The 26657-nt window shown below is 41.5% G+C and overlaps 3 protein-coding genes and 1 long non-coding RNA gene across 5 annotated transcripts in view; 1 reads left to right on the top strand and 3 right to left on the bottom strand.

Moving 5' to 3' along the window:
- LOC123979028 (sodium- and chloride-dependent transporter XTRP3-like) overlaps nt 1-2774 on the bottom strand; it is a 14729-nt gene extending 11955 nt beyond the window's left edge. Inside the window, exon 1 of the mRNA XM_046062738.1 lies at nt 2651-2774. Coding sequence (XP_045918694.1) covers nt 2651-2774 — 124 coding nt within the window. The remainder of the gene's footprint in view (nt 1-2650) is intronic.
- A 9117-nt stretch (nt 2775-11891) lies between these two features.
- LOC123979183 (4F2 cell-surface antigen heavy chain-like) lies at nt 11892-17255 on the bottom strand. Its single transcript, XM_046062970.1, has 8 exons — nt 16927-17255; nt 16476-16666; nt 16063-16236; nt 15452-15549; nt 14717-14859; nt 13889-14195; nt 13093-13152; nt 11892-12608 (listed from the first exon to the last, which is right to left on the bottom strand). The coding sequence occupies exons 1-8, from the start codon at nt 17253-17255 to the stop codon at nt 12261-12263; spliced, it is 1650 nt and encodes a 549-aa protein (XP_045918926.1). The 3' UTR covers nt 11892-12260.
- A 3001-nt stretch (nt 17256-20256) lies between these two features.
- On the bottom strand, nt 20257-22090 carry LOC123979652. The gene is made up of 3 exons (XR_006827276.1): nt 21225-22090; nt 20594-20817; nt 20257-20351 (listed from the first exon to the last, which is right to left on the bottom strand). It is a non-coding gene; the product is annotated as an uncharacterized LOC123979652 (long non-coding RNA).
- The window catches only part of LOC123979651 (gastrula zinc finger protein XlCGF57.1-like), a 7740-nt gene continuing 3080 nt past the window's right edge, over nt 21998-26657 (top strand). The window contains exon 1 of one of the 2 annotated variants that reach the window (XM_046063676.1): nt 21998-22293. In XM_046063676.1, coding sequence (XP_045919632.1) covers nt 22104-22293 — 190 coding nt within the window. In that variant the 5' untranslated portion in view covers nt 21998-22103. The remainder of the gene's footprint in view (nt 22294-26657) is intronic. The other variant, XM_046063675.1, reaches the window with a different exon arrangement.

Genomic DNA, 26657 nt, shown 5'->3' with positions numbered 1-26657 from the left:
GAGGGATCTAAACCAGGTTTCTTTAAAAGTGGGTTCACGCAAGCCGTTTTAAAATAATCAGGGACACAACCAGTAGATAGGGAGCTGTTGAAAACAGAGATCAAATGGGGCCCAACAGAATCCATTACTTTCAGTAAAAATTTTGTAGGTATTATATCAAGTGGGCTGGAGGACACTCTCATTTGTGATACTGTTTTTAAAAGCTCAGACAAGTCGATGGGATAAAACTGGTTAAAACTCTGTTGTTGCTGGTGAGGGACCTCTGAGTAAGAGGCCACGGGGGTAATAGAGGCTCTGATTGACACCACCTTATTGGTAAAATAAGATAAAAACAATTCACAGTCATCATTACTTCCAGCTGAGGCACAAGGAGGGGTTGGGTTTACCAGCTGATCCACAGTCTTAAACAGAAACCTGGGATTGGCCACAACCTCTAGTGGCAGAAGAAGTCAGGTGATTTAGTTTAAAGAGCGACAAAGTCCATGTAAGGAGGTGGGGGGGGTTGGATGAGTCAAGTACACTCAGGACTTACATTCAGGAGGGCGAGGTTCGAGTCCAGTGTGAAGGAAAGTGAAAGTTGACATGTTTTAAGTTAAATAACGTTTCGTAGGTGACTTACGTAACGTACTTATTTTAACCCAAACCGCAATCTTTTCCTTAACCTACTCAAATGCTATTGTAGCCTACACCTATCCAAACTACTACGACGCACAATGTTTACCACGTGTTAAATGGCAATGTGACTCATGCAACATATTAAGGTCCCGTACGCCTGATGCTGGACTGGTAGTTTTGGGACACTTTACAGTTGACCAATTTAGTCTTTTAGGTATGAGGACATGTTGGAAGCAGACCAGACATTCGAGGCCAGCTTTCAGTACATGACAAGATTCAATATTCAGCCATATATTAAGTACAAACAACATTTTTTGTGGCTTTGGTTAGCAGAGGTGCATACACTGACAACTGCAAAACCACAATATCTCTTATGTATTATGTGTTTGCCAAGTTATAAATACTTCATTATAGGGTCTGCATTTTAAAAAACAAATCCAAGGAGTCCAGGTCTGCAGACAGGATGCACTGCCGTAAATGGAGAATTAAATGTCCAATAATAAATTAATCATGGTTGAATATTTGCTTTGGTTTAAATATATATTTTCTCTTAGTGTCAAAGTACATATTTCTTTACCTTCAGTGGAAATAAAATAGCATTAGGCTACTGTTGAGGGTTGACTCTATTTGGACATCGACCCCCTCAACTTTCAGAAGCGAATGTTGTTTATTTGTGTTTTATAATTAAACACTTTTAATTTCACACTTTACTATTGCAGATACATTTGATAATTTCTTTGTTAAATTTAAAAACCTCGGCATTTAGAAATGTTTGCCATTTTGTTGGCATTAAACAGTATCTCCATAAATCCAAACCAATTGCACACTATCAAAGCTATTTGAGTTTGTGAACCAATAATGTTCATTTAGTTGTCCCCGTCCAACTTTGATAGCAGGCTGCCACATGTTTCCACTGTGTTCCTGCTTGGAATTTCAGGATAGTAATTACAGTAGACGTGTGCTCATTGTTCAGTGACCTGTGCACAGGACCAACAAGACGTACAATTCTCCAATCTAACCAAGTCAGAGTTACTCTGGAACTGTTTCAGGAGAATATCTGGCAATGCCCCTGTTATTGTGCTTTCCTGTTTTATCATTATGGATCCACAGACAAGGAATCATTTACAGAGAAACCTTTATACATATTATGAGAATGTTTGTTACCAATGAGTAGAGTAGGCCTGTTTGCATGTGTTTTCCTCTTTGGTCCAACTGTGCTGTACGTGTACTGAGCAGAACTCGTAAATCGTTACTCCTACTCCTTTTGTACTTTTCATTTATTCATGTGTGTGATTTGGAACATGCTCAAAATATAATATTTTATTATAAGTTTGTGTATTTTAATAAATTAAATCTTCCCTCCTTGGGGTGTAAGAAACTCTCTTACTTGGAAATTCTTACATAACATCCACCTCTGAATAATGCATTTGTGTAATAGTTCTTGTTTTTACTCCTGCTCCATTCAGAATCCACAGTATGTAGGCTTCACACTTTAATCTGCACTCCTATGTGGTCTTTAACATTGTTTTTATTTCACTATTGTGTATTGTGTCAAGTCTTGTGTAAGTGTAAAGCCTTTAGAAAGGCTGTGTAGCCTACGTTGCATAATTCTTTACTTATTAACGGTTTTATTTCCTGGTTCTACTCTAGTTTAATTATTTTATTGCTAGTTTAATCTTTGAATGAACAGTAACTCATTCTGATAGACATTCAGTCGTTTAGAAATGTACCCTCAGAAACAGCCACGTGACTCAGATTACAGGCAACAAGTCAATGAACAGGTAGATAATATGTTCCCCTGCATCAGAATAACTTGGATTTATTTATTTAATGACTACTTTTAAGCAAGATGTTAAAGGTAGAACTTGCCTTGAAAGCTCAGTTTGTGTGAGAAGTTTAAACAATGATACTACTGTAAATAATTTACACGGACTGTATGATAAGATAACGCTGAACGTGGAGTAGCCTATATAAAGTGAATGCAAAATGCTCGTTAGTCAGATCCAGCGGTGTCTCTAATAATGATAATAATTACCTCCACCGTGCATCTGACAGAGGTACGGAAACCGCCACACGTTTCCCAGCCCGACTGCGTATGACACACACGCCAGCACAAACTGCGTGGGGTTGTCCCAGTTGGGTCTCGCATCTTTCTTCATGTCTGCGTCCTGTGCGCGTCTCCAGGTGTGTGCTCAGCAGCCGAACCTCAGCGGGTCAGAAGAGCAACCAGAAAACGGAGTGGATCAGCGCGAGGCTGCGTGCCACGGTGCGTCCTACCCGGTTCTAAGCTCAGTGGGAATGCGATGTGGTCTCTCTCAGGAGGAGTGTTGTTAAATAACTGCACCTCCCATGAGCCTAGACTTTAGAGCGCTGTTAAAAAGCTTCTTGAGGTGGTTATTGAATAATGAAACGATGCGCAGCTGTTGAAATGAAAAGGTGTTAAAATGTCAGGTACAATATCCTAGTTTGGATTGCAGTGGAAATGTACTGAGACTAGATGTGGGAAGAAGGTCTCAGTCATCACTTCTCACTTCATGCTCACATTGTGAGACAGCTTAATGTTTAATTAATAGGACTGTCTTATGGAGACTCTTCTAAACCAGAACCTGCAAGCATGTAAACAATGTTTGGTAAAGCTTGAAGTCAAATTATAATAAAATAAGTTTAATTGCATGTGCAAATAAATAACTGCATTCTGCATCAAATGATGAATTAGTAATTTAATTTTGTCTGTATAATAGCATTTACAGTTTTCCTTTTGAGATCACTTTAAAGACATCTCTTTAATCTAAAACGAGTGTTAGGGTTAGTGCCGAACCAACTTGGCAACCAAACCCCAATAAGCAGCAGCAGGAGCTTCCATTACTTTGCAACTAATGGATGACAGACGAAAAGCTCGGGTCGGCAGTCAGAAAAGGATAGGATGATTAACCCTGCTACTGCAAGATGTTATCTATTATTCACAGTCATCCCACCAAGCCATAGCCTTACTGCTAAACAGAGGCCATCTTTAGAAATACCAAACAGGTTGAATATAAACCTGGATACAATGAATAACGTGTCTGGGAGTTTTCTCTCTGCCTGAAAACAAACGCTGACAAAAGCATCCTCCTGTACCTGCTGACTAGTTCTTATCCCATTTTAAAAATACTTACATCTACAGAATCTGACCTGAACTTACACTGAGCTTCATTTATATAGCGCTTTTATCCAAAGGTTTTTCACACACACCCCCACTCCGATGGCAGCGAGCCGTCACGCAGGGTGCTGGCCCGCCATCAGGAGCAATTTGCAGTTCAGTGTCTTGCTCAAGGAGTTTTGGACAAGAAGATCTGGGGATCAAACGGCCAATCATTGGTAATAGTCCATGCCATCTCCCCCGGCCTTCATGTGCTCATCATCTCTGCTATACATAAGGAATGTTTCAGTAACTGCTTGCAGACATACGTTCTCATCATTATTAGTTTTATTTGGATGGCCAAATTACCTTTTAAACAATCTTCTAAATAAAATAAAAACATTTATCACTTCCCTCTAGGGGTATCTTTCCATCCATTTCCCCTTCCACCACAGCACAATGGCTGTGAATCGTGCTGAAAGCTTTGAAAAGCTTTTGAAAAGCTCAAAAGCAACTTGTCTTTCTAGAAACAATGTCCAGGTTGCTGTGGATAATCCCCAGACTTCACTGAACACTGATTTAATTGAAACTTAGCTCTCCTAGAGAAATTCACTGCCATGCAGGTCGACATTATGGAGTCAAAGGAGAACATGACTATAAGAAAATAGTGGAAATATAGAGGAATAAACAAATAAAGGTGAAAATAAAGGTGAAAATCTTTATTTTTATATTATATTATTCTCTTAATATTTTCATTTTTTAATTATTCCTCTTTCTATTTTAACATTTTTCTTATTGTTTTACAGATGTATTCTTTTTTTTATGGCACTCCTATGACTTCATGCACCATGGCTCTCAGATGGAGCTGGTTGTGTAATGGCCCACGTGTGGTTTCTTGCTGTGTCCCACTTAACTGTTGTTTAATCCACCCCATACCAGAGAGCATGTTTGTCAGGGCCTCCGTGGGCTCAATAGGCTCAGCATTTACGAGAACAAGAACCGTTGAGAAATACACAACTGAATATGAGGGGGAAATCAGGGTTCAAGAGGATAAAGGCTGCACTGCGGGCCCTCAAAGAATTCAGTTAGTCTGGGTTTCGGTAATCTCTCTTCATGCAGAATGAAATCTTTACTCCTGCTGTTTGATTCTAGTTAGGACAAACCTTTCTTGACAGTCAGACACAGTCAAATTATTACTGGATGGAGGTTGTGCTCTAATAACTCCAAACAGATTTAAATTTCACAGGGAAGGGAAAGCTGTGTAGAGCTGCCGACTTAATGTTCTCAGTTGGTTCGGCAATGTTAGCAACACATTAGAGTAACTTCATTATGTTATATATATATATATATATATATATATATATATATATATATTTATTATCTACTAAATATCACATTTCAGGACGCGTTTGGTTAGCATAAAATGCTAAAAGGGAGTAAATGTAACGGAGACTCGTGTGACGTGCTGAATCTGTGTAAACACAAGACTCAAAGCATCTCTGTTCTCTGTGCTATCCAGACTTCAGGGACAACATGTCTCTGGGATGACATGCTTGACCCTGAAGCTTGGTAAATCACATCATCTATTTATTGCCTACTGCACATAAAGTTGTGTTGAATAAAATTGCACCAAACTAGCTGACACTGGGGCCAAGTATTGTTGAGTACTGGTTGGTTTTGGGGTCTTTGTGTACACTGTATAATAGACTGTACATAAAGGGCAGTAGGTCAGGGTAGGGTGAGTGTAATGGACCCAGAAGTTATTGTTTTTATTGTAGGTGTGAAGTTTTAGAATAGTGATTTGAGATTTGAGAATGTTCCAGGAATTTTAACCAAAATGCAAAAAACTGGAAGCACTTGTCTCCAACCATAACCATGTGTTTTTACTGTGACCACTATCACAATGTTTCCTTTAACCTAACTATAATGTTTTTGTGCCTGAACCTAAACAAACTTTAACCATAGAGATGTTACAGCTTAACATTTTTGGAAGCCACAGGAGACTGATGTCCTGCAGATTGGGGTGTCAGATGTTAAAACACTTATTTTGTCATTCTACAGGTCACGAACAAGCAAAATATTTTGTCATTTAATTTGAAAGACTTGCTGGGTAAATAACAGTTATTAATATTCATAATAAGTTGAACAGAGATCACCTGAGACAAGTGATTCAAGGTCACATATACCTGCTTTATCATTTTCAAACTACTGCTGAAGGAACATTGCAAACAAATTTATGGCAAAATTATTGATAAGCACTTATATTATTCAAAGGCACTGAATATATTAGGATGTATCACCAGAGGTCTTAAGGGGGTTTGTGGTGCTTACTCCTTGTCACTTGAAGACTTTGGCTATATGTTCAAACAGCCAACTCTCTTTACAGAGTTACACTTGAGTCACCTGGGCCTGTTGTGAGATCATTTTTCATGCATACATTCATCTATTGTGGAGCTAGTCATTTTGCATAGACATTACATCCTATATATCCTAGGCTAAGGTCCATGATACTGTCTTTTACACTACACAGGCATGCAGAGATCCACGGCTGCCTGCGTACTTTGTGTGTACCTTGAGAAATGAAAAGTTAAGCTACTAGGGAGCAGATCTGGTCTGATATCACATTGTAATACTTTCTGCCTCATCATGACATCTGCCCCCTATTGTTTATGTGCTTAATTGGCTCTTCTAGGCATTTATGTTAATGTCTTAGTATGCACGCAACCAACGCTCCAAAGGAATCCAAGATAAATGGGGTGTGGGGTTTGAGACTTCATAATTTCCAAAAGAAAAAGCTGAGATTTTCCATTTAACTTTATATACATTTTTTAAGTAGACCTTAGTTTGTTAGAAATGCATGGTGGTCAAGCTCCAGCTCTTTTTATACATCAATTGGAAGCCTACAAAAGTATGAACAAAACACAAAATATGTCCACCCTGTCATCTGTGAGTTTTGCACTTTTTCTAAATAACAACAAAAATATCTGGTCAAACTGTCAAACAATACTATTTCGTCTACATTTGTTCATAAATAAATCCCACAAAGATTTTATACTATGTGAAAATAATGTTTATTTTCATAAAACATGGAAATGACAGGGTGGACAAAGGCTTAAATGGGTGAACTAGAACACATAATTTGACAAACAAACAGGAAACCTTTAAGCATTTTAAAGAATGAATTTTAGAAACTTTCTAGTTTTACATAAGTCTAAAAAAAAAAACACAGAGTTTACGACAATATGGCCCTGCAATTAAAAAATCTTCAGACCTTTGTCAAAAACACATCATGCCACTAACGTTTTTTAGTATTATTAATTAGTAATGGTTTTGACTTGGTCATTTTAACAGACTGAAGGATTTTCTTTGTCATTGTTCTTTCAAACAGCCTAGGTTTTGTTCTTTTACATTTGCACAGCTGTCTTTGCAATCTGTTATATAGACTATATGTTTAGATTGCAGTCTGTTGTTTTAATTACATAGAAGTTTGTAAAATATCACTAAATCATGATCATCAACAGGCCTGCTGGTACCAATATCACCAAACAAACTCCCACTACACTAAAATGAAGCATATATGTGAGTAATAACTGTTTAAATATGTTTAAAATTATAAGAATGTGGGGAAACTAAGCACAAGTCCTCCATGTAATGTACCATGTCCATCCTACTAACAATCATAACAATATGATGAAAATGAAGAAATAGAAGTGTAGAAATGTTATGTACTTCCAGCAGTTGTTTAAACCTCTAATTTAACACAGACAAATTGCTGGTGATGATGTCACTAAATCCATCGGCCTGTTTCTTAAGGAGGCAGTTACCCAACAGTGACAGGGTGGACAGCAATTTCAGGGACACGTACAAAATGTTTAATATTATAATAAAAATTAAAGATAAATGATCAAAATGATTTGTTTTATGAATGAAACTGCTGAGGACCATTATAATTATTAATTATATCATAATTAATCCACTTATTGCACTCATTGAAGTTAGCAGAGCAGCACGTGGGACATACAAAAAACACATGCACCCAATCATCTCTAGAGAATTATAATTTTACTGATGTGTGTAAATGTTTGGTCATTTATAATAAAACCTCAGAATCCAATTATTTGACAGTGTGTTCATGATGACTGAGTAATTCTGAGGAGGACACCAAAGGCACTTTATAGTGATATTAAGGAAGCATTGAACTCTTATCCTGTGTTTGGCTGGCTGTCATGGCTGCTTCTGAAATACAAACTTATAATCAAATGGCTGAACTTTCAACCTCACATTTACTGCACTGTAGTTCCTGGTCTGTGTGGCAGGAACCTGGTGGGAGCCTCCAGTGTTTAGCCTTTTCGTCTGCCCTGCTGGAAGTCATGTGATGCTATGAACGCGAGCTGCAGCTGCACTGCACAGCAGAGAAGAATCTGTTTTGCCTTGTTCCCCACAGACAGGATGACTTTCTGTCCTAGAAACGTCCCTCTATCTCACATGCTGTGTTTATTTGGGATTTCGTCACTGCTCTGCTTCGGTCGTTGAGAGGCATGGAAAACAAATGTGCGAAGTGAAAAGAGCATTTCTGGAGAGGAATGCTAAATAATACAAACAATGAATGCAGCGACAGACAATGCATGACATGAGAGCCCCTGGATACCAAAATTAAAAGCAATGAATCCTTCTCTGGCAAGATTGGGTATAAATTGTGTGAACAAAGGAGATGAAAACTTTAATGTTAACCAATGAAATTAACTCAATGCTCCATCTCAGCAGCTGAGATTGTTGGGAAGCAAGTACCATTCAAATTTGTATCTATGTTGACATGCAACTTTACTTCTGATCTACAATTCACTAATTGGCCCAACTGATGGGTCTGGTAGTTTAAATGACCCAGTTGCAGACCAACAACCTGAAGCACAAGCAAACAAAGTGTCAATAAATAATCTCTAAACTCTTGGGCGAAGAGACGATCGGGAGAAGAAGTAAGTGCGGAGCCGGGGTTTATGAACTGTAGAGTTTGATTGTAGGATGACTCTCAGGTGTGTTGAGCCATCACAGGTGGTTCCCTAATTGGTCTGGCTTGGCCTGGAGAGAGACAGGAGCACCACGGCCAGACACACAAGCTGCTTTCATGCAGAGATCTGCGTTCATTCGTTCATACTAAACCAACGTTTGCAGCATAATCCACCAACCATGTGTGATTTCACATAGCAATCTCATTTCACATCGTTCCGACTCTGTTACTACCAACGTTCCTGGCTCAGAGGAGGATCAAATTTCCTTTCAGGATCCCTACTTTTCATACGCCGCAGCGAACCGGCATAACACTCCCGGAAAATATGCTTAGCTGCCACACCCAGCCACACACCAGTTCTTACTTCCTTCAACAGCTCTTTAAGGCGAGAAACGGGGCAAAAAGTACTTTGTTTTTGAGTTATGCTCCCTTAACTTGTCTTCTTTCAGACTTCTGGAAAGAAAACATCCAAAATACACATTTAGTTGTTGCTTTTACTACAGTCTCTGTGCGTCTGTAGATTTCTCCCAAACTTACCAAAAGTTAGCATTCTGAATAACTCTACGGAATAAATCCCCCTACCACCAGGAGCCGTGATAATATAATTAATTGTGGTAGATTTATTACTGTCAGCATCTCTGACTCCCTGCCAGAGTGTTGCTTTGTGACCTGCTTCCCTGTCCTTAAATAAAATAAATAAATAGAAATTAAAGTAAGTATAACACAAAAACCTGACCACATGAACAGGTAGTGATACACTTTACTGAAATTGAGAGAGGCCTGGAGTCACTGCACAAGACCAGGGAGCAGGCCAGGCAGGCTTGTGCAGATGCTGACCCAGATGTGTCCGAGTTGCAGAGGGAGGATGCAGATGCAGTCATAAACAGAAGCGTGTCTGGCAGCTGGCAAAAAAAGAGGCTTCACTTCCCACTATGGAATCGGTGTGTGCGCTTACCTCCTTACAGGACTGGTGACAGACTGTGAGGGTCTGTCCTCATATGGTCATGCTTGTGCCCTGAAGGAAAATGCCAAGCACAAGAAAAAAATAACAGAGCAGGAGTTGGACAGCTGGAGAAAGACACAGAACAACAACATAACTAGCTGTTACGGAGAGGTGTGGCTTCAGAGCCCAGTTATTAGTGTCTGTACAATGAGGGAAACAGACCTGCTCAGGATTTCAAAAGCTGAGGCTGTCACCGCAGCCAGAATGAAATGCAGGCGCAGGAGTGTAGGCAGAGCTAAAACAGCAAAAAGACATCAGCAAGAGATGAGGGGCCTACATATCAGTACCTACAGGTCGCTCTAAGTCCCCTTCTCACGCCGCACAACTAAAGGTGACCGGGCCTTCCTGTTTCTGCCCCCGGGCTTTGGAATAGTCTTCCATCTAACATCAAGTCCTGCCCCACCAGTGAGAACTTCAAATCTAATTTAAAGACCTACCTTTTCCCCCTGGCTTTTACCTGCTTCTGTCCCTTATGTATTTATTTATTTTAATGCATTTTAATCTGACGTTCTTCTTTATTTACTTTTAGCTTCTTTGAATTGTATCTTTACCGAGTACTCCATATTCCTTTTACTGATGTTTGGATACAGAGTGGTGTATACTCTTTGTTCTTTTGTTTGTTCATACTTGTATTTGTGTGTACTGTGTTCTTGGAAAGCACTTTGGGTCAACTCCTGTTGTTTTTAAATGTGCTATATAAATAAAGCTGACTGACGTATGCAGCAGACATGGAGAACTGTGACTGTGTCATGCAGGACGACAGTTCTACCGGTGGCTCTCTGTGTATCTGTGTGACTGATTAGACATGTTTTTATTCACTTATCAGCTTTTATATATTTATAGATGATTAGATATAGACTATATTTTGTTGTGTAGGAGTTAATTAGCTATTAGGTATGTAAATATTGATTATGGAATTTTACAATACAAATCTTTAAAGGCTGTTTTCTCAAAATGACTTTTTCCTCATACTCTGAGCCAAAAATCTCCACCTCAGTAGCACTTACAGACTCGCAGCCTCGCCTTAATTACCTGACCTACTCTGTCCACTCCTAACCTGCAACTAACCTGCACTGGCGTTGATCTGGAGTTGTTCTCAGGCGCTGTACAGTTGCTGCCCACTGCTCCCTTGAGGGATGGGTTAAATGCAGGGATGGGGGGGGGTATGTGCATGTGACAATACAGTACTTTTCTCCTTAGCCGTGACTCATGACAGCAGTGGCACATAAGTGTATTGGCAATGTGAGATATATTGATGTATAGACGATCTGTGCAACCCCTGGACTCAAGACAGACATCTCCTCACACCACAGTGCTCAGAGCTCAGTGACAACGTGGAACTGACCCTGAGGCGGGATACAAACCGACTGCTAGAGACATCTCGGCTTATTCGTGCTGCCATGTACTGATGTATGTGAGTTGCTGTAAGTCCATCTATATACTGTGTCTCACACAAGTGAGTACACCCCTGACGTTTTTGTAAATATTTGATTCTCTCTTTTCATGTGACAACACTGAAGAAACGACTCTTGTACAGCTTGTATGACAGTGTAAATCTGCTGTCCCCTCAAAATAACACATCACACAGCCATTCTCCTCCTGCAATTATAATCTAGTGATTCTGCATAATGAGTCCTTTTGGGAATTTAAATATATTTTGATGCTAATACTTTGGTATCTTGTATTTCTACACTGTGGTGTTCATTAGAACACGTAAGTCACAGTTTTGAGTGTTCGTTGAGGTTTAATGAGCACTCTCTGCAGGACTGAAACTGAAACTGAACTCATTTCTATCTCGTCCATATCAGGAGGCTTCTCTTTATTTCCAGCAGGTCTGAAACAGACATGATGACAGACTCACAATCGATGAGCTGCATATTTATGAATCTTACTGGAACCATCGCTGCTTCATTTCAGGTTTAAGGCCACTTTCAGAGCAGCAGATAAAGACTGTTTACTGCACATTAAGGATTGCTTTAATACTGAACTGATCCAAGGTAAAACTTTTAGTTTATGGTGTACCGGGGTCCCGCTGTTTTCTGTGGCTCTGAGCTGATGGCACTGCAGGACGTCTTCAGATTGTGATTGTAAGTTCTTATCAGGTCTTCTGTAGCAGCAGGAAACACCTCGCACATAAAGAAGACATGAGATGCTTTTGCTTCTTTATTTTAGTTTCGTTTTCACAGAATGCACAGTGTAGAGAGAGCAGGGGTCATCACATAATACAATTTATATTGAACACAACCAGTAAATGTGAAGGAGCTGGTGACGTGAGAGAAAACACCATTAAACATTTATTAATTAATTATTCAGATAATATGAATAATGCCCCTCTCAGACTGTCTGTGGGGGAGGTGGGCTGATTTTCTCCTGCTCTGGTCAGAGATCTGTAAGTGGTTCATTCATTACCCCAGTAATTACTGACCAGCTCATGAAGGTATTATTCCCCGCCTCCCCCCGTGATGTGAATGTTGTCTGAATGGGGCTTTAATCATCATGTTCTCTAACAGATCTAAACTCTATCCAGCGTAGGGAAACCTGAGGAGCGCGGCCTGTCCCGGGCCCAGCTGCAGGTTGGTCAGGTCCACGCTGCTGTCTGCAGGCAGGACGCTGCTGTTGGTGCTGAGGACGACGGTAGCCTGCCGAGGCAGCGCGGCATCGCTCAGCTGCAGCACCGCCGCCTCCCCGGCCCAGTTGAAGGCGGCGAGGTAGCGCTCGCTCTGATCCCAGACCCGCAGGTACGCCAGGGAGGAGGAGGAGTTAGAGAGGAGGAGGAAGTCTCCGAACAGCAGCGAGCGCTCTTTACCACGAAGCTCGCTCAGAGTGCGGAAAAAACTGCGACAGGACAGACGCTCAGCCCTCTCCTCCTGCACACAGAGAGAGAGGGGATTAATGATACTCACAACACAATACTACAACTGGTACTCCTACTGCTACCTTTACTAGCACCACTACTAACTCCATACTCCTACATCTACCACTGCTGCTGGCACTAGTACTAGTACTGCTACTACAGCTGCTGTTTGTACTTCTACCACATCAAACCACTGGTGGCGCTGACACTAGAACTATTTAAACTGCTGCTACTGTCATTAATGCTGCTGCTGGTAGGAAACATAACTAGTAGTCGTACCACTAGCAGTACATTTAATGTTAGAACTACTGCTGTAGTACAATTTTTACTGCAATGACTGCTGGTACTGCCAGTAATGAAAGTCTTACTGTGTTACTTTTACTTGTACTGACCTTTCTTTTACCACGTACACTCAGTTTGCATGTTATTCTGTAGTTTTCTCCCTCAGTATCAGTCTAAAGAAGAACGTGCAGTATCTCCATGATGTGTCTGTTTACCTGCAGAGTCCCGTTGAGCTCCTCGTCAGAGTCCCAAAGCATTCTGGGAGACTTTGTGCCCTTTAGCAAAGAAGATGAAATGTCAGCATTAATCTAGATGAGGGGACATAAAACATCTGGCTGCTGATCACTGGTCACCCAGAAGAATATATAATTTAATTTTTGTGTTATTTACATCTTTACTTATAATTTAGCGTTAGTCTGTGACTTTTAGTATTAGTTACCTCTGTCCTTACAGACTCGAGTGTGTAGACATGTGATTTAATGACATTTGATTCATTTGATTTAAAGGCCTTTATTACTTTAGTTTGTCCATCTAAGTACATTTACTTATTATTGAGTATTTTCAGACTGTGGCATTTCTACTTTTACTTAAGTAAGAATAGTCCTTTCTTCACTGCTTACATTATTATTTACATTAATTTCAATAAATTTTACTTAATCAATAAAGGAGGGGGGAGGTCCGAGGGCCTTCTGGTTTGTAAATGCGGCCCTGGGTGGGGGTTATTGTGGTCGCCATGTACTGTTGTACATTGAAATCTACTAGGTATATATATATTTTTTATTATCAGTGTAGATGTGGTCAAGTTGCTCTTTTAATCTGCTGTGTAGGATTTGAAAAGTTTCTCTTTAGCACCATCTAGTTGTGAAATCACTGCAAGTTTATCTTTCTAACAAGAACAGTTCCCCCACATTATTTTAAAGATGCTGTAATGACCCACATTCTACACACAGGTACATTAAATAAACTAATCTAACATGTAAATCTGTTTCTGAGGCTTCACAGCGTCCTCACCTCGTCCATCAGCCCGATCTCGTCTCCGTAGCTGAAGACGGGGGTCCCGGGCAGCGTGAGCAGCAGCAGCTGGTGCAGTTTGACCAGAGCCGAGCCCACCAGCGACGCCAGGTGACCCTCGGCCCGCCCCCCCAGGCTCCAGGCCAGCTTGGTCTGGCTGTGGGACGAATACAAGAGTTGGACAGACTGAGCGTGCTCGGTGGCGACGGGGCGGAGGACCCTGGAGATCAGCAGGTCGACGCCGGTGGAGGACAGGAGCTCAGACACGTCTTCAGCTGAGGAGCGCTCTGTGACGCCGATCAGGACTCTGGAAACACATCGAACCTTTATTTTATGAAATCCAGATTTTTAGAGTAAAAAGATTTTTCAGTTGTGTTTTCATTTTTTATTTTTATTTTTCAGTTCAAATTAAACTGGACTTGATGTAACTGTCCTGAAGCAGTTTAAAGATTTCTTTTGTAAGAGAGCACAACTTGAATAATCTGTTAAGAACAGAATTTAACATCCCTAATACAGATTTTATTCAAATGTCTACCTCTTGTCTGGTGGTGTGAGAACAGCTGACCTTTTTCTAGATATCAGTAAATGCAGGATACTGATTCTGATTAATGACTTTGCAAAATGAGTTTTTTTGACACTTGGTCCTCAGTCAATTATTACAATTTCTACCATTAGAGAGAAACACTATTTTCTGGGTTCAGAGAAACCTCGGGAGGTTTGTTTGATTCCTTCTGTCTCGGCGAGACACGGAGCTGCCTTGTTATTTTGTTGAGGTGTGACCCGGAGCTACGAGCTGGACCTGGTCCCAGTAACTGTAATGGTTCTGACCTCTTGTTGGGATGCTCCTCCGTCCCGTTCTGGACGATGGCTCGGATGTCGCTCCACAGAGACGGCACCACGCTGGCCACCCGCTCCACCCCCGACAGCTGCACACCGTCTACGCCTTCGTTCAGCCAGAACACCAGAGCAGACTGAGGACAGGGAGAGACAGCTGTTAGACTACAGCGCCCCCTGCTGTCTCACACAGGTCACATCAGGATATGGAAACTTCGATGGTCTTGAGCCTCTACATTTATCACAGTGCAACTTGAACTGTCCTTACCTCTCATGAGGACGCAGCGCAGTGACTTAGCTGTGTGCTACAACTTGAGCCCTCTTTTTTAAATCCTTTTTGTTTGCAAATTGTTCGTATTAGTAGCTGAATTAGCTGTTAGCAGCTCCTGTTAGAGTGTACCCCTGGATGTCCAGACAACTATCACTGGATAAAACTTCAAAATATGATGATTTTTCTCTGATTTCTAAGTGGATTTATGGCATTTTCTTCTCCATGAACATCAGAGACAATGGATTTCCTGGAATGTATATCCATAGAAGCAGAAGTCATGCTGAAGGATTAGATTTGTGTTTCGTGTCTGTGCGTTCAGATCTCAGTTCTGACTCTAAAACGGACTGATTTCTGGCACTGCAAGAACTAACAAACTACAAGAACTAACTACCTGTTTGCACCAGTCCCTTTCATACCAGCTGTACTGTAAATACTACATGGGGAGTGTGAGTATTCACCTTCAGTCTCTCAGCTACGTTGGTCACACTGATGTTGGAGAACCAGGGTCCAGATGTTCCCTGGTAGTTTGGAGTCAGATCCAGAACTACAAAAATATCTGCAGAAACATGCAACATGTAAACTAAACAAGAATCTGTGAGAAGACAAGAAGTAAATATGGTTTAGCGCTGTTCGAAAATACTGTGTGTTTGAGGTACTTTGCTTGAGCCTTTTCAGTTTACTGTAAGTTGAAGATGGAAAGATTTAAATAAAAAAGATTTGTTAAAAATCAAGAAGAACTGGACATATCTGTCTCAGATCTGTCTCAGCAGCTCACTGTTGTTGTCATTAATGCAAAAGAGTAAAGAAGTGCCTTTGAATTCATGAATTGAATTAACTAAAACAATAATATTACTCAGGTCATTTAATAGACTACAAATATATAAATGTACACATTTTGTGATTTGTTTACATTAAAAATCCTGTAAATAAAGAAAAGGTGCATCAAAAATTCTTAAAGTATCAGAGAGAATCAACCCCCATCTAATTAATGACCCTTAATGTTTGAAACTCTGGCATGTTTAATCAGTAATTGCTCCTGTTATATGAGCGCATGAGTATTTGTCCTCACCCTTCTTATGAGCCGCCTGGACGAGGCTTTTAAACTGCTCCAGGTTTCCAGCTTCGGGGGAAATCTCCTCGAACCTCAGGTTCATGGCTTCGTCTGCCGGAGCGACGTGGATCGGTCCGACCACCAGACCTTTAACCTTCAGCTGAGACAGGCTGCCGATCTTCTGCTCCAGGCCTGAGGAGGAGGACAGGCGGCTGTGACTGAGACGAAACTCTGAACTCAGATAAAAACTCGAGCCTTCCAGTGTCCTTTATATTCCCAAACCAAAGCACTGGACACATTAACATGTTGACCTGATGATGAAAATACACCTGCGGGGTGTAACAGTCTGCTTCTGGCTTAAACTGCTGTTACTCTCTTACGATTATTAAAGTAATCTCCCAGAATGCAATGTGAACGCTGGGTGTTCTCACCCTTCAGGTTGCGGCTGTCAGTGAAGGCCTGGATGTTTCCGATCTGGTAAAGCGGGCCGTCGTTCCACCAGTTGGTGGCGGGTAGGTCTCTGCAGCGAGGAGCCTGCAGGATGATGAGGACGGCTCCGCCCAACATCCCCAACCAGCCGAGCCAGAAGACCACCAGCAGCGCCCAGCGGGTCCGCACCCAGCTGAGGAAACATGGAGGAGGATGTAATAAACAACACTGTACAGGGCTCTTTACTTTATATTATATCACAGGCAATTTAAGAACGGGCTGGGGCTCTGGACTGATTCATGCATTCATACATGCAGGCCTGGAGCATGTCTGATATTTGTCTACATGATATTTTGGTGTTGTTAATATGGGATGGGTTCGGATTTTAAAATGCAGCTTTAGAGCCACACCCTCTCAGAGCCAGCTGTGTGCATCAGGGCCTGTGCTCCTCACCCGGGGGTCCCGGCCACCCTCAGCAGCTCCTCTTTGTTCAGTCCGGTGAATTTCACCTCCTCCGCCTCCTCGGGGATCTTCAGCTTCACGGAGCCGTTCTTCTCCACCGCCGCCGCCTCTCCGCCGGCCGACGGAGCGTCCTCATCCCGGTCTCCTCCTCCGGTCATCGGCAGCTTCTCCTGCTCCTCCTGGTCCAGATCAGCTTCGCTCACATCGGCCTCTGTCGCGTCAGCATCCGCAGCGGCCTGAGCGGGATCCGCCGCATCCTCCGGCTCAGCATCTTTGGTCTCCGCATCCTTCAGCTCCACGTTCGTCTCCTCCGTGTTCATGCCGGCGACGCCGCGTTAAAATATGCTAACGTTAATTTATCAAGTGGAAGAAACGAGTGTCTGCGTGAATCACAGCGGTTCTGTCCCGTTAGACGTGTCCGTGATGTCTGTCTGTCTGTCTGTCTGACCGCAACACTGCACCAGCTAATGCTGCTTTCAACACTGTCGGAAATCTGGGAATCAGATTTGTGGCGTCCGAAAACACGTCAGTCTGATCTCTACTTTCCTTCAGAAGCCTACTAACGATACACTGAACAATACGTTACAAATAAAAGTAGTCTGTGTAGCCTTTAGTGAAAATGATGGGTAGGCTATTTAAGTAATGTCATATAGAAAATCCTTATTTTTATACAGCATTGCAACAGACTGACATTTTATGTGTGATGCAATTTATATGTATTTATATATTTGTTGCACGATTTCCACAAATTATGAATTTAGTTAAATTTCGTAATAGCTTGTTAAAAATAAGTGACTTAAAGTTCATTTTCCACAGCATCCAAAAGTACTTTAAAATCATTACCACAATAAAATAAATAGGGGGACCCAAATGCAGACGCCAAAAGCAGAGCTAGTGCAGTTCAGTTATTTCATTAACACAGAAAGGTACAAAGGTTTACAGGATGGTGAAGCAGGCAAACCGTAATTCCTTATTTAAAATATTTTTCTTTTTGCATGCATTTGGTAAAACCTTACTTAACCGAGGCTTTTCACCAAATCTGTTTATTTTATTAAAGGACAATGTTTTTAATAAAGACACTGCATGGGGAAAAAATGCTTTGTCATCCACATAGATCTTATTCCAATATTTTTTAGAACAAATAACAACTAGGCTACATGACAAAAATAGCTTTTATGAATTAGGTTGTGTGCAGAGCAGAAGGTTCTTCCTCTGCCAGTGTTGCCACTGCGATGCCAGCTACAGGAAGCCTGCGGAGCATCGAAAGATCTCGTCGATCTGGTCATTTACGAAGGCAAACAGCTCACTCAGTTACACACAATTACACTGTGACTTATTTTCACGTCTGTCTGCGGGCCACACATGCATTTTCATCTCAGTGCGTCATAACTGACACTTTCAGACAGCGTGTAAGGATTTTCAGCTAAAAGTAACTCCAGCAAATTTAGGTCTGCATCTAACAATTATTTTTTTGATTATGTTTTCTATTTTTTTATCACTTGATTAATAAAACAATTCATTTATTTATTAAAAATATCAAAAACTTGTCTAATGATTCAATATTCTATTCAATCATCCTGAAAAAGAGACAGGTAAAGCTCATTAGAATAATGATAACGGTGGCATATTTGAAAATGAGTCAAATTTCCACGTCACCGCTGTGTTATGATATTAATAACAACAGAACTTTTAAGTACTTTACTTAAAACTGGAGGAAGATAATCACTGGATTATGTATTTTCTGCATCAGTGTGGGACAAAGAAAAATATCTGAAACGATTAGCAGACTGTAACAACAGTCACAGATCCTAACAAGTCCGTCACACTGGTTTAAGCCATTTTCTTACTTATCTGGCCGTTACATAAACAGAAATTATAAAATGACCAAATGTTAGCTGACCCATGGTGAAACTTTACGTTACCATGAAAGCAGTGGTGCAGAAATCACTTAATACGTTGACCCACGACATCTAAAATACTCCCAAACTTTAGATGGATACCTGGTTTTGCATGAACAGGTATCCCTCTGGCTGCGGGCTGCTTAGGCTTTTTACAGCACCACAGGAAAATGTTGAAGAAAACTTTACTATGCAAGTTTTGTGTATCTGTAAAGTAAATAAACCAAAACCAGATATGGCAGTCGGCCTGATCCAGCCATGGTCGGCATCTGAGTTTCAGAGAAGAGAAGAGAGGGGAGCTGGAAACGGTGGTGCCTCGAACACCCTGTTGTGAAAAGTTCATGAAAATGTCACTCTCAAAAACATTTAGGCTACATACAATGTCAAATAAAAATATGTCTTAAAATCACTTTTAAGGCTACTCTTAATACAACCTGATCTCACAGAAATACGTGAAATGAACATGACCCCTTAACCCGGGTTGCTTAAGATGGGTAGGTGACGGTCCATGTAATTTAATATACTCTAGAGTATAGGCTTTTTATTTGTTACATTAATCATAATGCTCGGCACATCTTCATGGACATGTTGAGAGGGCAGAGGAGAGTACCGGCAGCTTGGGTCCCAGTACGCAAGAAAATGTCCCTTAACACCCAACTTTAAGCACTGCTCATATGTAAAATAAACCTGTCAAACAATATACTTTTGTTTGTTAATTTGAGAACATACTGTGATGGTAGACATTTACAGTACTTAACTACTAATTCCCATAATTATGTAACAGTGCGTTAGTGTGTAAACAGCCATTACAGCAAGATTTGTGTCAGCTGATTGTTCAGTGTCATAAGGGTGTATAAACTTCTACTATAAACTTTTGCTGCACATACTTTTCTGTACACACTCTGTGAGAAGGTTGGTCCTTTCTTGAGCACCTTAACCTTGGACACTCCAAAGAAATTTCTGTGCTCCACTGGGTTGCTGGCAAACCAAGAGAGCTTCAGAGGTGTTGCAGACCGCTTTGACATGTCCAAAGGAACCCTGCATCATGTGTTTTTAGACTTTTGCAAGGTCCTGTGTGGACTGATGAAGGGAAATCATACAATGGCCCAGAGAGGATGAGCTTGCCAAACTGGCACATGGCCAGGGTATGTGCATGATGCCAGGGTCTATCGCAACAGCCCATTATATGGTCACCTCCAGAATGAAATGAGAAGTGACTACCATCTGCTTGGAGACTCAGCATACCCTCTCAACACCTTTCTCATCACACCATACCGTGATAACGCCACAGGAAAAAAAACAATTCAATGCACTCCACAGCTCAACCTCTTTGTTAAGGCATTGTTTCAAGATGTAATTTCGTTTTGTTGCCACTTCCATTGCTTGTTTCTGAATTAGCATTAGTTCTGACATTTGCCTTCTCTGCTCAGTGGCATGTATTTTCCTTTTTACCACCTTCAGCTGATGGCTTAGGATGAAAAGTTGAAGGTCCTGGGCCATCTGGGTCTGATGAAGATCCTAAGAGTAAATAGATCAAACCAGGTAGTCTTAAAATATGAGTGATCAAGGCAGTAAATGAGAGTTGTGTGCAAACAAATCTACTTCCAACATCCAGTTCACCAAACTTAGTTACCAGAGAAACAAAAGCCATCTTTAATATAAAGTTGTTAGCAACACTAAGTAACTGCTACTTTTTATACAACATGGTTGGTTATATTAGAGTTTATTATGACCAATGAATGATTAAATAAAAACCTCACAATTAATATCCAATGTGTTTTAGAAATCCATGTAGATGTGTGCTGTTGTGCTACTTAATATAACATATCAAATGACATGGAAAAGATCTCCAGCAAATGAGGACACAATGTGGACCGGATCCACACTGGGATCATCAGCCAGGAGGTCCTCCATCGAAGAGAAAAAGACCCAGCTTCTGGCACCACTCCCAGCCTTCTTCTTGTTGTCCAATATAGTTTTGTATCTAAGAATAGAAGCCCAGGCATAGTAAATGTAAGTTGCTTTACTCCCAAAAGCAAATGCTGACAGAGAAACTGTACTGACCCCAAAGGGTTGTGACATTGTTGCAGTAGCAGTTCACATAAATCACTAAACAGTTATCTTTACACAAGACATGAGGTAGCTACAAAAACTTCCAAGTCTAGATACATACAACTACTACAAGAGAAAATACTGTAAATACAGTAAAAGTATTTTATTAAATTAAGTGTGTAATATGTGTAATAGGAAGTCTTCATTCATTCATTCATTTCCATTATGAGACTAATAATGCGTCCAAGGCTTTGCATCTGTAGCACACGTTCACTTTTTAGTCACAGAATAAATAGCAATGCTAAATTGTTAAATTGAAAGAATTCAACTTAAAGCTACCTTTAGGGATTTGCAGGGGTTTGCTGGAGCAGAGGCAGGTGATCTTCCAGCAACAGACTGTGGATGAGGAGCTGGAGACAAATGGGCGTCAGCTCACGACACCGCAAGCAATACTCCAGAGAGGGTGGACACACAGCTCCACAACCAGCTAACTGTTTTGGAGCAACAGTTCCAAGGAGGCCGCCCACAGACAGGCTCCCAAACTAAAGCAGATAAGATGTTCTTTCTCTGTTAGCTCGGGCTCTGCTGTAACCCACACACTTTTCTTTGTTTTGTTTTTTTGTTCGTAGCTCAGGTGGAGATCAAACAATCAGTGATTTCACACTGGCGCAGGTGTACTTATGGAATTTGTTTAGGTTGAGAGATAGTCTCGACGACGACGTTAGAGAACTGAAGTGTTACAAATGCAGACTAACAAACCTGAAACATTCTTCCGCGGTTCACTGTCTGATTGCTTCTCTATGTGAATGGCCGGTGAGGTTTACCCCTCAGCGTAAAAAACTTTGTCTGGTTAGCAAGCCAGTGAAACAACACAGACAAGATATTAGAAAGATATTAGCGGTTGGCAAACCAGAGAGATGCATTACCGCCACCACAGTAATAGAGCTTTTGCTCCTTTGTTTTGCTGCTCCTGTCAGAAAGACTGAGGGGAAATTAAACAAAGTTTAACTTAAGCCCAATAAGCAACCCCTCTTCTGCTCTGCCTATGATGCCAACTGAAAATGGAATGACAGGCTGTAACCTAGCAACAGCAGCATTTGGTGATTGTTTGGAAGCGAAGAAACTGATTTTAACTGATTTTAACTGATTTTAACTGATTCTGATTGTTTTGACTGACTAAGTAGCTGCTGAGGACATTTTCTCTACATTGTGAGCTGCATGTCAAAACTCCAAATGCTGAAATCGTTGGTGAAACAGCGACTCGACACGGCCGCTGAGGAGATATTTGGCCTGTTTGAAAGAACAATAGCAGAATATGAGGAGGAAATATCTCGTTTAAGAGAAAGTGAGCGACAACACAAACTGCTGGATGCTGTTTTCAGCCCAACATGTCAGGTACACAGATCAGGTTGGTACATTTTCACTGATATTCTGTTATATCATCAGGTGGTTCATTGTCAACATGTCTGTTTCAAATATTTTATTTCTGGTGAAATTCTTCTGGTGAATTGTGTCACATCTGACTATTTACAGCTTAGTGCTACTGAATGGGTTGCACCAGAGCTAAAAGGAGTGTAATCAGGAAAATATGCTTAAAGTATTAAAAATACAAGTACTCAATTTTTCAGAATGAAAAATATCCCGTGACTGTTATATATATTTTATTGTTCTTACTCATGTCAGCTGCAGTTTATGTCAGCTGCAGTTGTTGCAGTTGAACTATTTCGCATCAGACTGTAATTAATAACTTTCAAAAAATAATGAAAAAAGCAGCAAGAAAAAAAGGAAAAGCAGCTAATCTTCAAATTTGTGAAGCTGGAAGCATAAAATGTGAAAAATTACTTCACAATTAAATTTCTGTCAATCAACAAATGTACTAGCTGGACCTGTATAAACTGTTGGGAAGTTTAATTTATAACACAAAATCACATTTTATTAAATCTTCATAACTTTTGTGTGTAAAAATCTTGCTTTGTAAAGTAACTGAAGCTGTCAGATAAATATAGTCAAGTTAAAAGTACAATGTCTCCCTCTGAGATAGGGTTGGGTATACCTCTAATTTGTACAGTAGTTGTAAAGTACTTGAGTAAGTAGGCCTATACTTAGTTCCTGTCCACCACTGCTGCCAATTACGTTTAAATCCTTGGAAACCTTGTTTTCAAATCTAAAGTATCATGACTACAAAAGTTACAATAAAAAATGAAAAGTTCTCAATTAAATAATTTATTTAAACTTTAAAACTCATAAACTCAGCTAATCTGATTAATCACCGCTATGTGAGTGTAGTTTGATGTGATTAGACAACACAGGCAAACAACCCCACGGCTGTTTGGAGCTACATTTGGAGTTTATGGAGTTAAGCGAAGGAGGTGTTAAGGCGGTGAGGATGGACTCAATGATGGCGGTGTAGAAGTGCACCATCATTGTCTTTGGCAGGCTGAACTTCTTCAGCTGCCGCAGGAAATATATCATGTGCTGGGCCTTCTTGGTGAGGGAGGTGATGTTCAGCTCCCACTTGAGGTCCTGGGAGATGATGGTGCCCAGGAAGCGGAAGGAGTCCACAGTGGTGACTGGGGAGTCACACAGGATGATGGGGGAAGGTGGGGCTGTGCTCTTTCTGAAGTCCACGACCATCTCCACTGTCTTCAGAGCGTTGAGCTCCAGACTGTTCTGGCTGCACCAGGTCACCAGATGTTTGATCTCCCACCTGTAGGCAGACTCATCCCCACCTGAGATGAGCCCAATGAGGGTGGTGTCATCTGCAAACTTCAGGAATTTGACGTGAAGGGCCACGTCAAACTCCTCTGTAGGAAAACTGCAGGGGACCCATGAGTGGGTCTGTAATGGATTTAAGGTGGGACACAAGGCACTCGAAAGACTTCATTACTACAGATGTCAGGGCGACGGGTCTGTAGTTATTTAGTCCTGTGGTTTTTGAAGCAGGCTGGCACATGTCTCCAGTGAGGTGTTAAAAATATCAGTGAACACTGGAGACAGCGGATCAGCACAGTGCTTCAGGGTGGATAGGGAGACAGAGTCTGGCCCAGCTGCTTTGCGGGGGGTTTGCTTCCTAAATAGTCTGTTGACATCCCTCTCTGAGATGGAGAGAGGGGGGAGAAGGTGGAGGAGGGTATGGTGGACTGGGGCTGGAGCTGAGCGGAGGACTTTCGGGGTATGGTGTCCGATTGTCTCTCAAAGCGGCAGTAGAAATGGTTCAGTTCACTTGCCAGGCGACAGTCATTGATGGAGTTGGGGTTTGGGGTTTGTAGTTCTTGAATTGTTTGAACCCCCTCTAGACGAAAGTGGCGTCATTTGCAGAGAACTGGTGTTATAGTCTCTGAGTATATTTGTTTAGTTTCTCGCACCTCCTTGATAAACAAGTACTTTAACGACCTGCACCCGGCCCTATCCCAACTCCTAAATGCCTTCTCCTTTTCCAGCCTTAGCTGTCTGAGCCTAGCTGTGAACCAGGGTTTGTAATTGTTATAATTCACCCTGGTCCTTGATGGTACACAGCCATCCTCACAAAAACTGACTTAGGATGTCACAGCATCAGTAAACTCATCCAGGTTGTTGGTAGCAGTCCTGAACACATCCCAGTCAGTGCAGTCCAAACATGTCTGAAGGTCCTGTACAGCTTCTCTGGTCCACTGCTTAGATGTCCTCACTACAGGTTTACAGAGCTTTAATTTTCACCTGTATGCAGGAATCAGGTGGACCATGACGTGGACAGAGTGTTCCAGTGCGGTGCGGGGGACAGCGTGACAGGCACTGCTTATTGTGGTGTAACAGTGATCCAAAATGTTCTCCTGTCTGGTTAGATACTTTATAAACTGTCTGTATTTGGGGAGTTCTTGGGTGAAGTTTCCCCTGTTAAAGTCACTGAGAAAAATAACAAGGGAGTCTGGGTGTGTCTGCTCCACACATAGTATCCGTTTGAGAGCCTGCGCTTCACCAAATTGTCCAATGAGTCAAAAGTGGGAAATAAATCCACTGGTGTTGTTCCCCCAGCTCTCCGGAAATCACAGCAGCAAACAGGGTTAACACACAAAAACACAACAAAACAGAGTGCACCTAATAAGAGCTAGAAATCATGTTGAAATTGTTAAGAAATAGAGCTGGATGTAGTTGTCTAATGACCATGAGTCACCAAGAGAGAGGGGTAAAGTAAGGGGAATGGAATGATCAAATAGGGACATTTTGCCAAACTTCATTTGGTGGTAGTCACAGAAAGGGTGATGGCTGATTTGGCATGAGGACATCATCTACTGAGAAGAATTGATAAAGAGAACTCAGAGAAAGATCTGGGTTATTCCTCAGCAAATCTCAAAGGAATCTGACTCAGAGCAGAGCTCCGCCACGAAGGAAGGATTTCACTGGCCAGGACAACTCCTTCCCCTCCCTTACTCTCTCTCGCTCAGCTATTTTAATCAAGTTTTGCATTTTAAATATTTTCATTCATTTCATCATTTTAATCAAAGTAGTAGACACTAGACCTATTTCTATTTTTTAGGTTTTGTTAGTTGAACAACCTCAAAGGTTCTTATAGGTTGCTCTTGCCAGAGAAATTAACTTATCCGTGAGGAGTATTTTCCTAGCAACCATACCAGGTGCACTGATCAATGAGAAGAGAGCTGTCATTAACGGGCATAGCTGAGGTGGTATTTGGCTCTAGGGCTATTCAGTCAAGTAAGCAGGGTAGGCGTCTGGAAGACAGTTAGAAGCTAGTCAAAGCTCTTCAGAACCAGCATAAACAGTCCCCAGTTAAACCTAATAGGGTAATGCCCATGGTCTTAGAGGATTTAAAACGGAATGCTGGACCAGTACCTCCTGAACAGGAGTAACTCGGAATCTAACAAAGTGTAGTCGGAGTTGGGAGAGGTTGCGTTTCGTTGGGCTGGATTAGCACATCTAAATCTGAGGCCATGGTTCCGCACCATTGTTCCGAACCACATTGTGATGAAAAGAGAGCTGAGCCGGAACGCAAAGTGTTCCAGGAACATCCAGCTGGGAGGAGGCCTCGAGTAAGAGCCAGGACTAGTTGGAGAGAATGTATCTCCACACTGGCCTGCTAACTTCTCTGGATCCGCCAGCCAGAGCTGGTTAATGTGGTTTGGGAAAGGGAGGTTTGGGGTCCCCTGCTAGAGCTGCTGCCCCCACAACCCTACCACGGGTAAGCTGATTGATGGATAGATGGAAAACTACACTCACCTAAAGGATTATTAGGAACACATGTTCAATTTCTCATTAATGCAATTATCTAATCAACCAATCACATGGCAGTTGCTTCAATGCATTTAGGGGTGTGGTCCTGGTCAAGACAATCTCCTGAACTCCAAACTGAATGTCAAAATGGGAAAGAAAGGTCATTTAAGCAATTTTGAGCTTGGCATGGTTGTTGGTGCCAGACGGGCCGGTCTGAGTATTTCACAATCTGCTCAGTTACTGGGATTTTCACGCACAACCATTTCTAGGGTTTACAAAGAATGGTGTGAAAAGGGAAAAACATCCAGTATGCGGTAGTCCTGTGGGCGAAAATGCCTTGTTGATGCTAGAGGTCAGAGGAGAATGGGCCGACCGATTCAAGCTGATAGAAGAGCAACTTTGACTGAAATAACCACTCGTTACAACCGAGGTATGCGGCAAAGCATTTGTGAAGCCACAACACGCACAACCTTGAGGCGGATGGGCTACAACAGCAGAAGACCCCACCGGGTACCACTCATCTCCACTACAAATAGGAAAAAGAGGCTACAATTTGCAAGAGCTCAC

The sequence above is a fragment of the Micropterus dolomieu genome, linkage group LG11 (genome assembly GCF_021292245.1).
Source record: "Micropterus dolomieu isolate WLL.071019.BEF.003 ecotype Adirondacks linkage group LG11, ASM2129224v1, whole genome shotgun sequence".
Lineage (NCBI taxonomy): Eukaryota > Metazoa > Chordata > Actinopteri > Centrarchiformes > Centrarchidae > Micropterus > Micropterus dolomieu.
The sequence above is the reverse complement of the archived record's forward strand: the minus strand, read 5'-3'. Positions and strand labels throughout refer to the sequence as shown.

Coding starts and splice junctions, on each gene's coding strand:
- LOC123979183 (XM_046062970.1), bottom strand. CDS start 17,255: ATGAACACGGAGGAGACGAACGTGGAGCTGAAGGATGCGGAGACCAAA. Junction 16,237..16,475: donor TGACAGCCGCAACCTGAAGG/GTGAGAACACCC, acceptor CCTCCTCCTCAG/GCCTGGAGCAGAAGATCGGC. Junction 13,153..13,888: donor AGATCGGGCTGATGGACGAG/GTGAGGACGCTG, acceptor TCTTTGCTAAAG/GGCACAAAGTCTCCCAGAAT.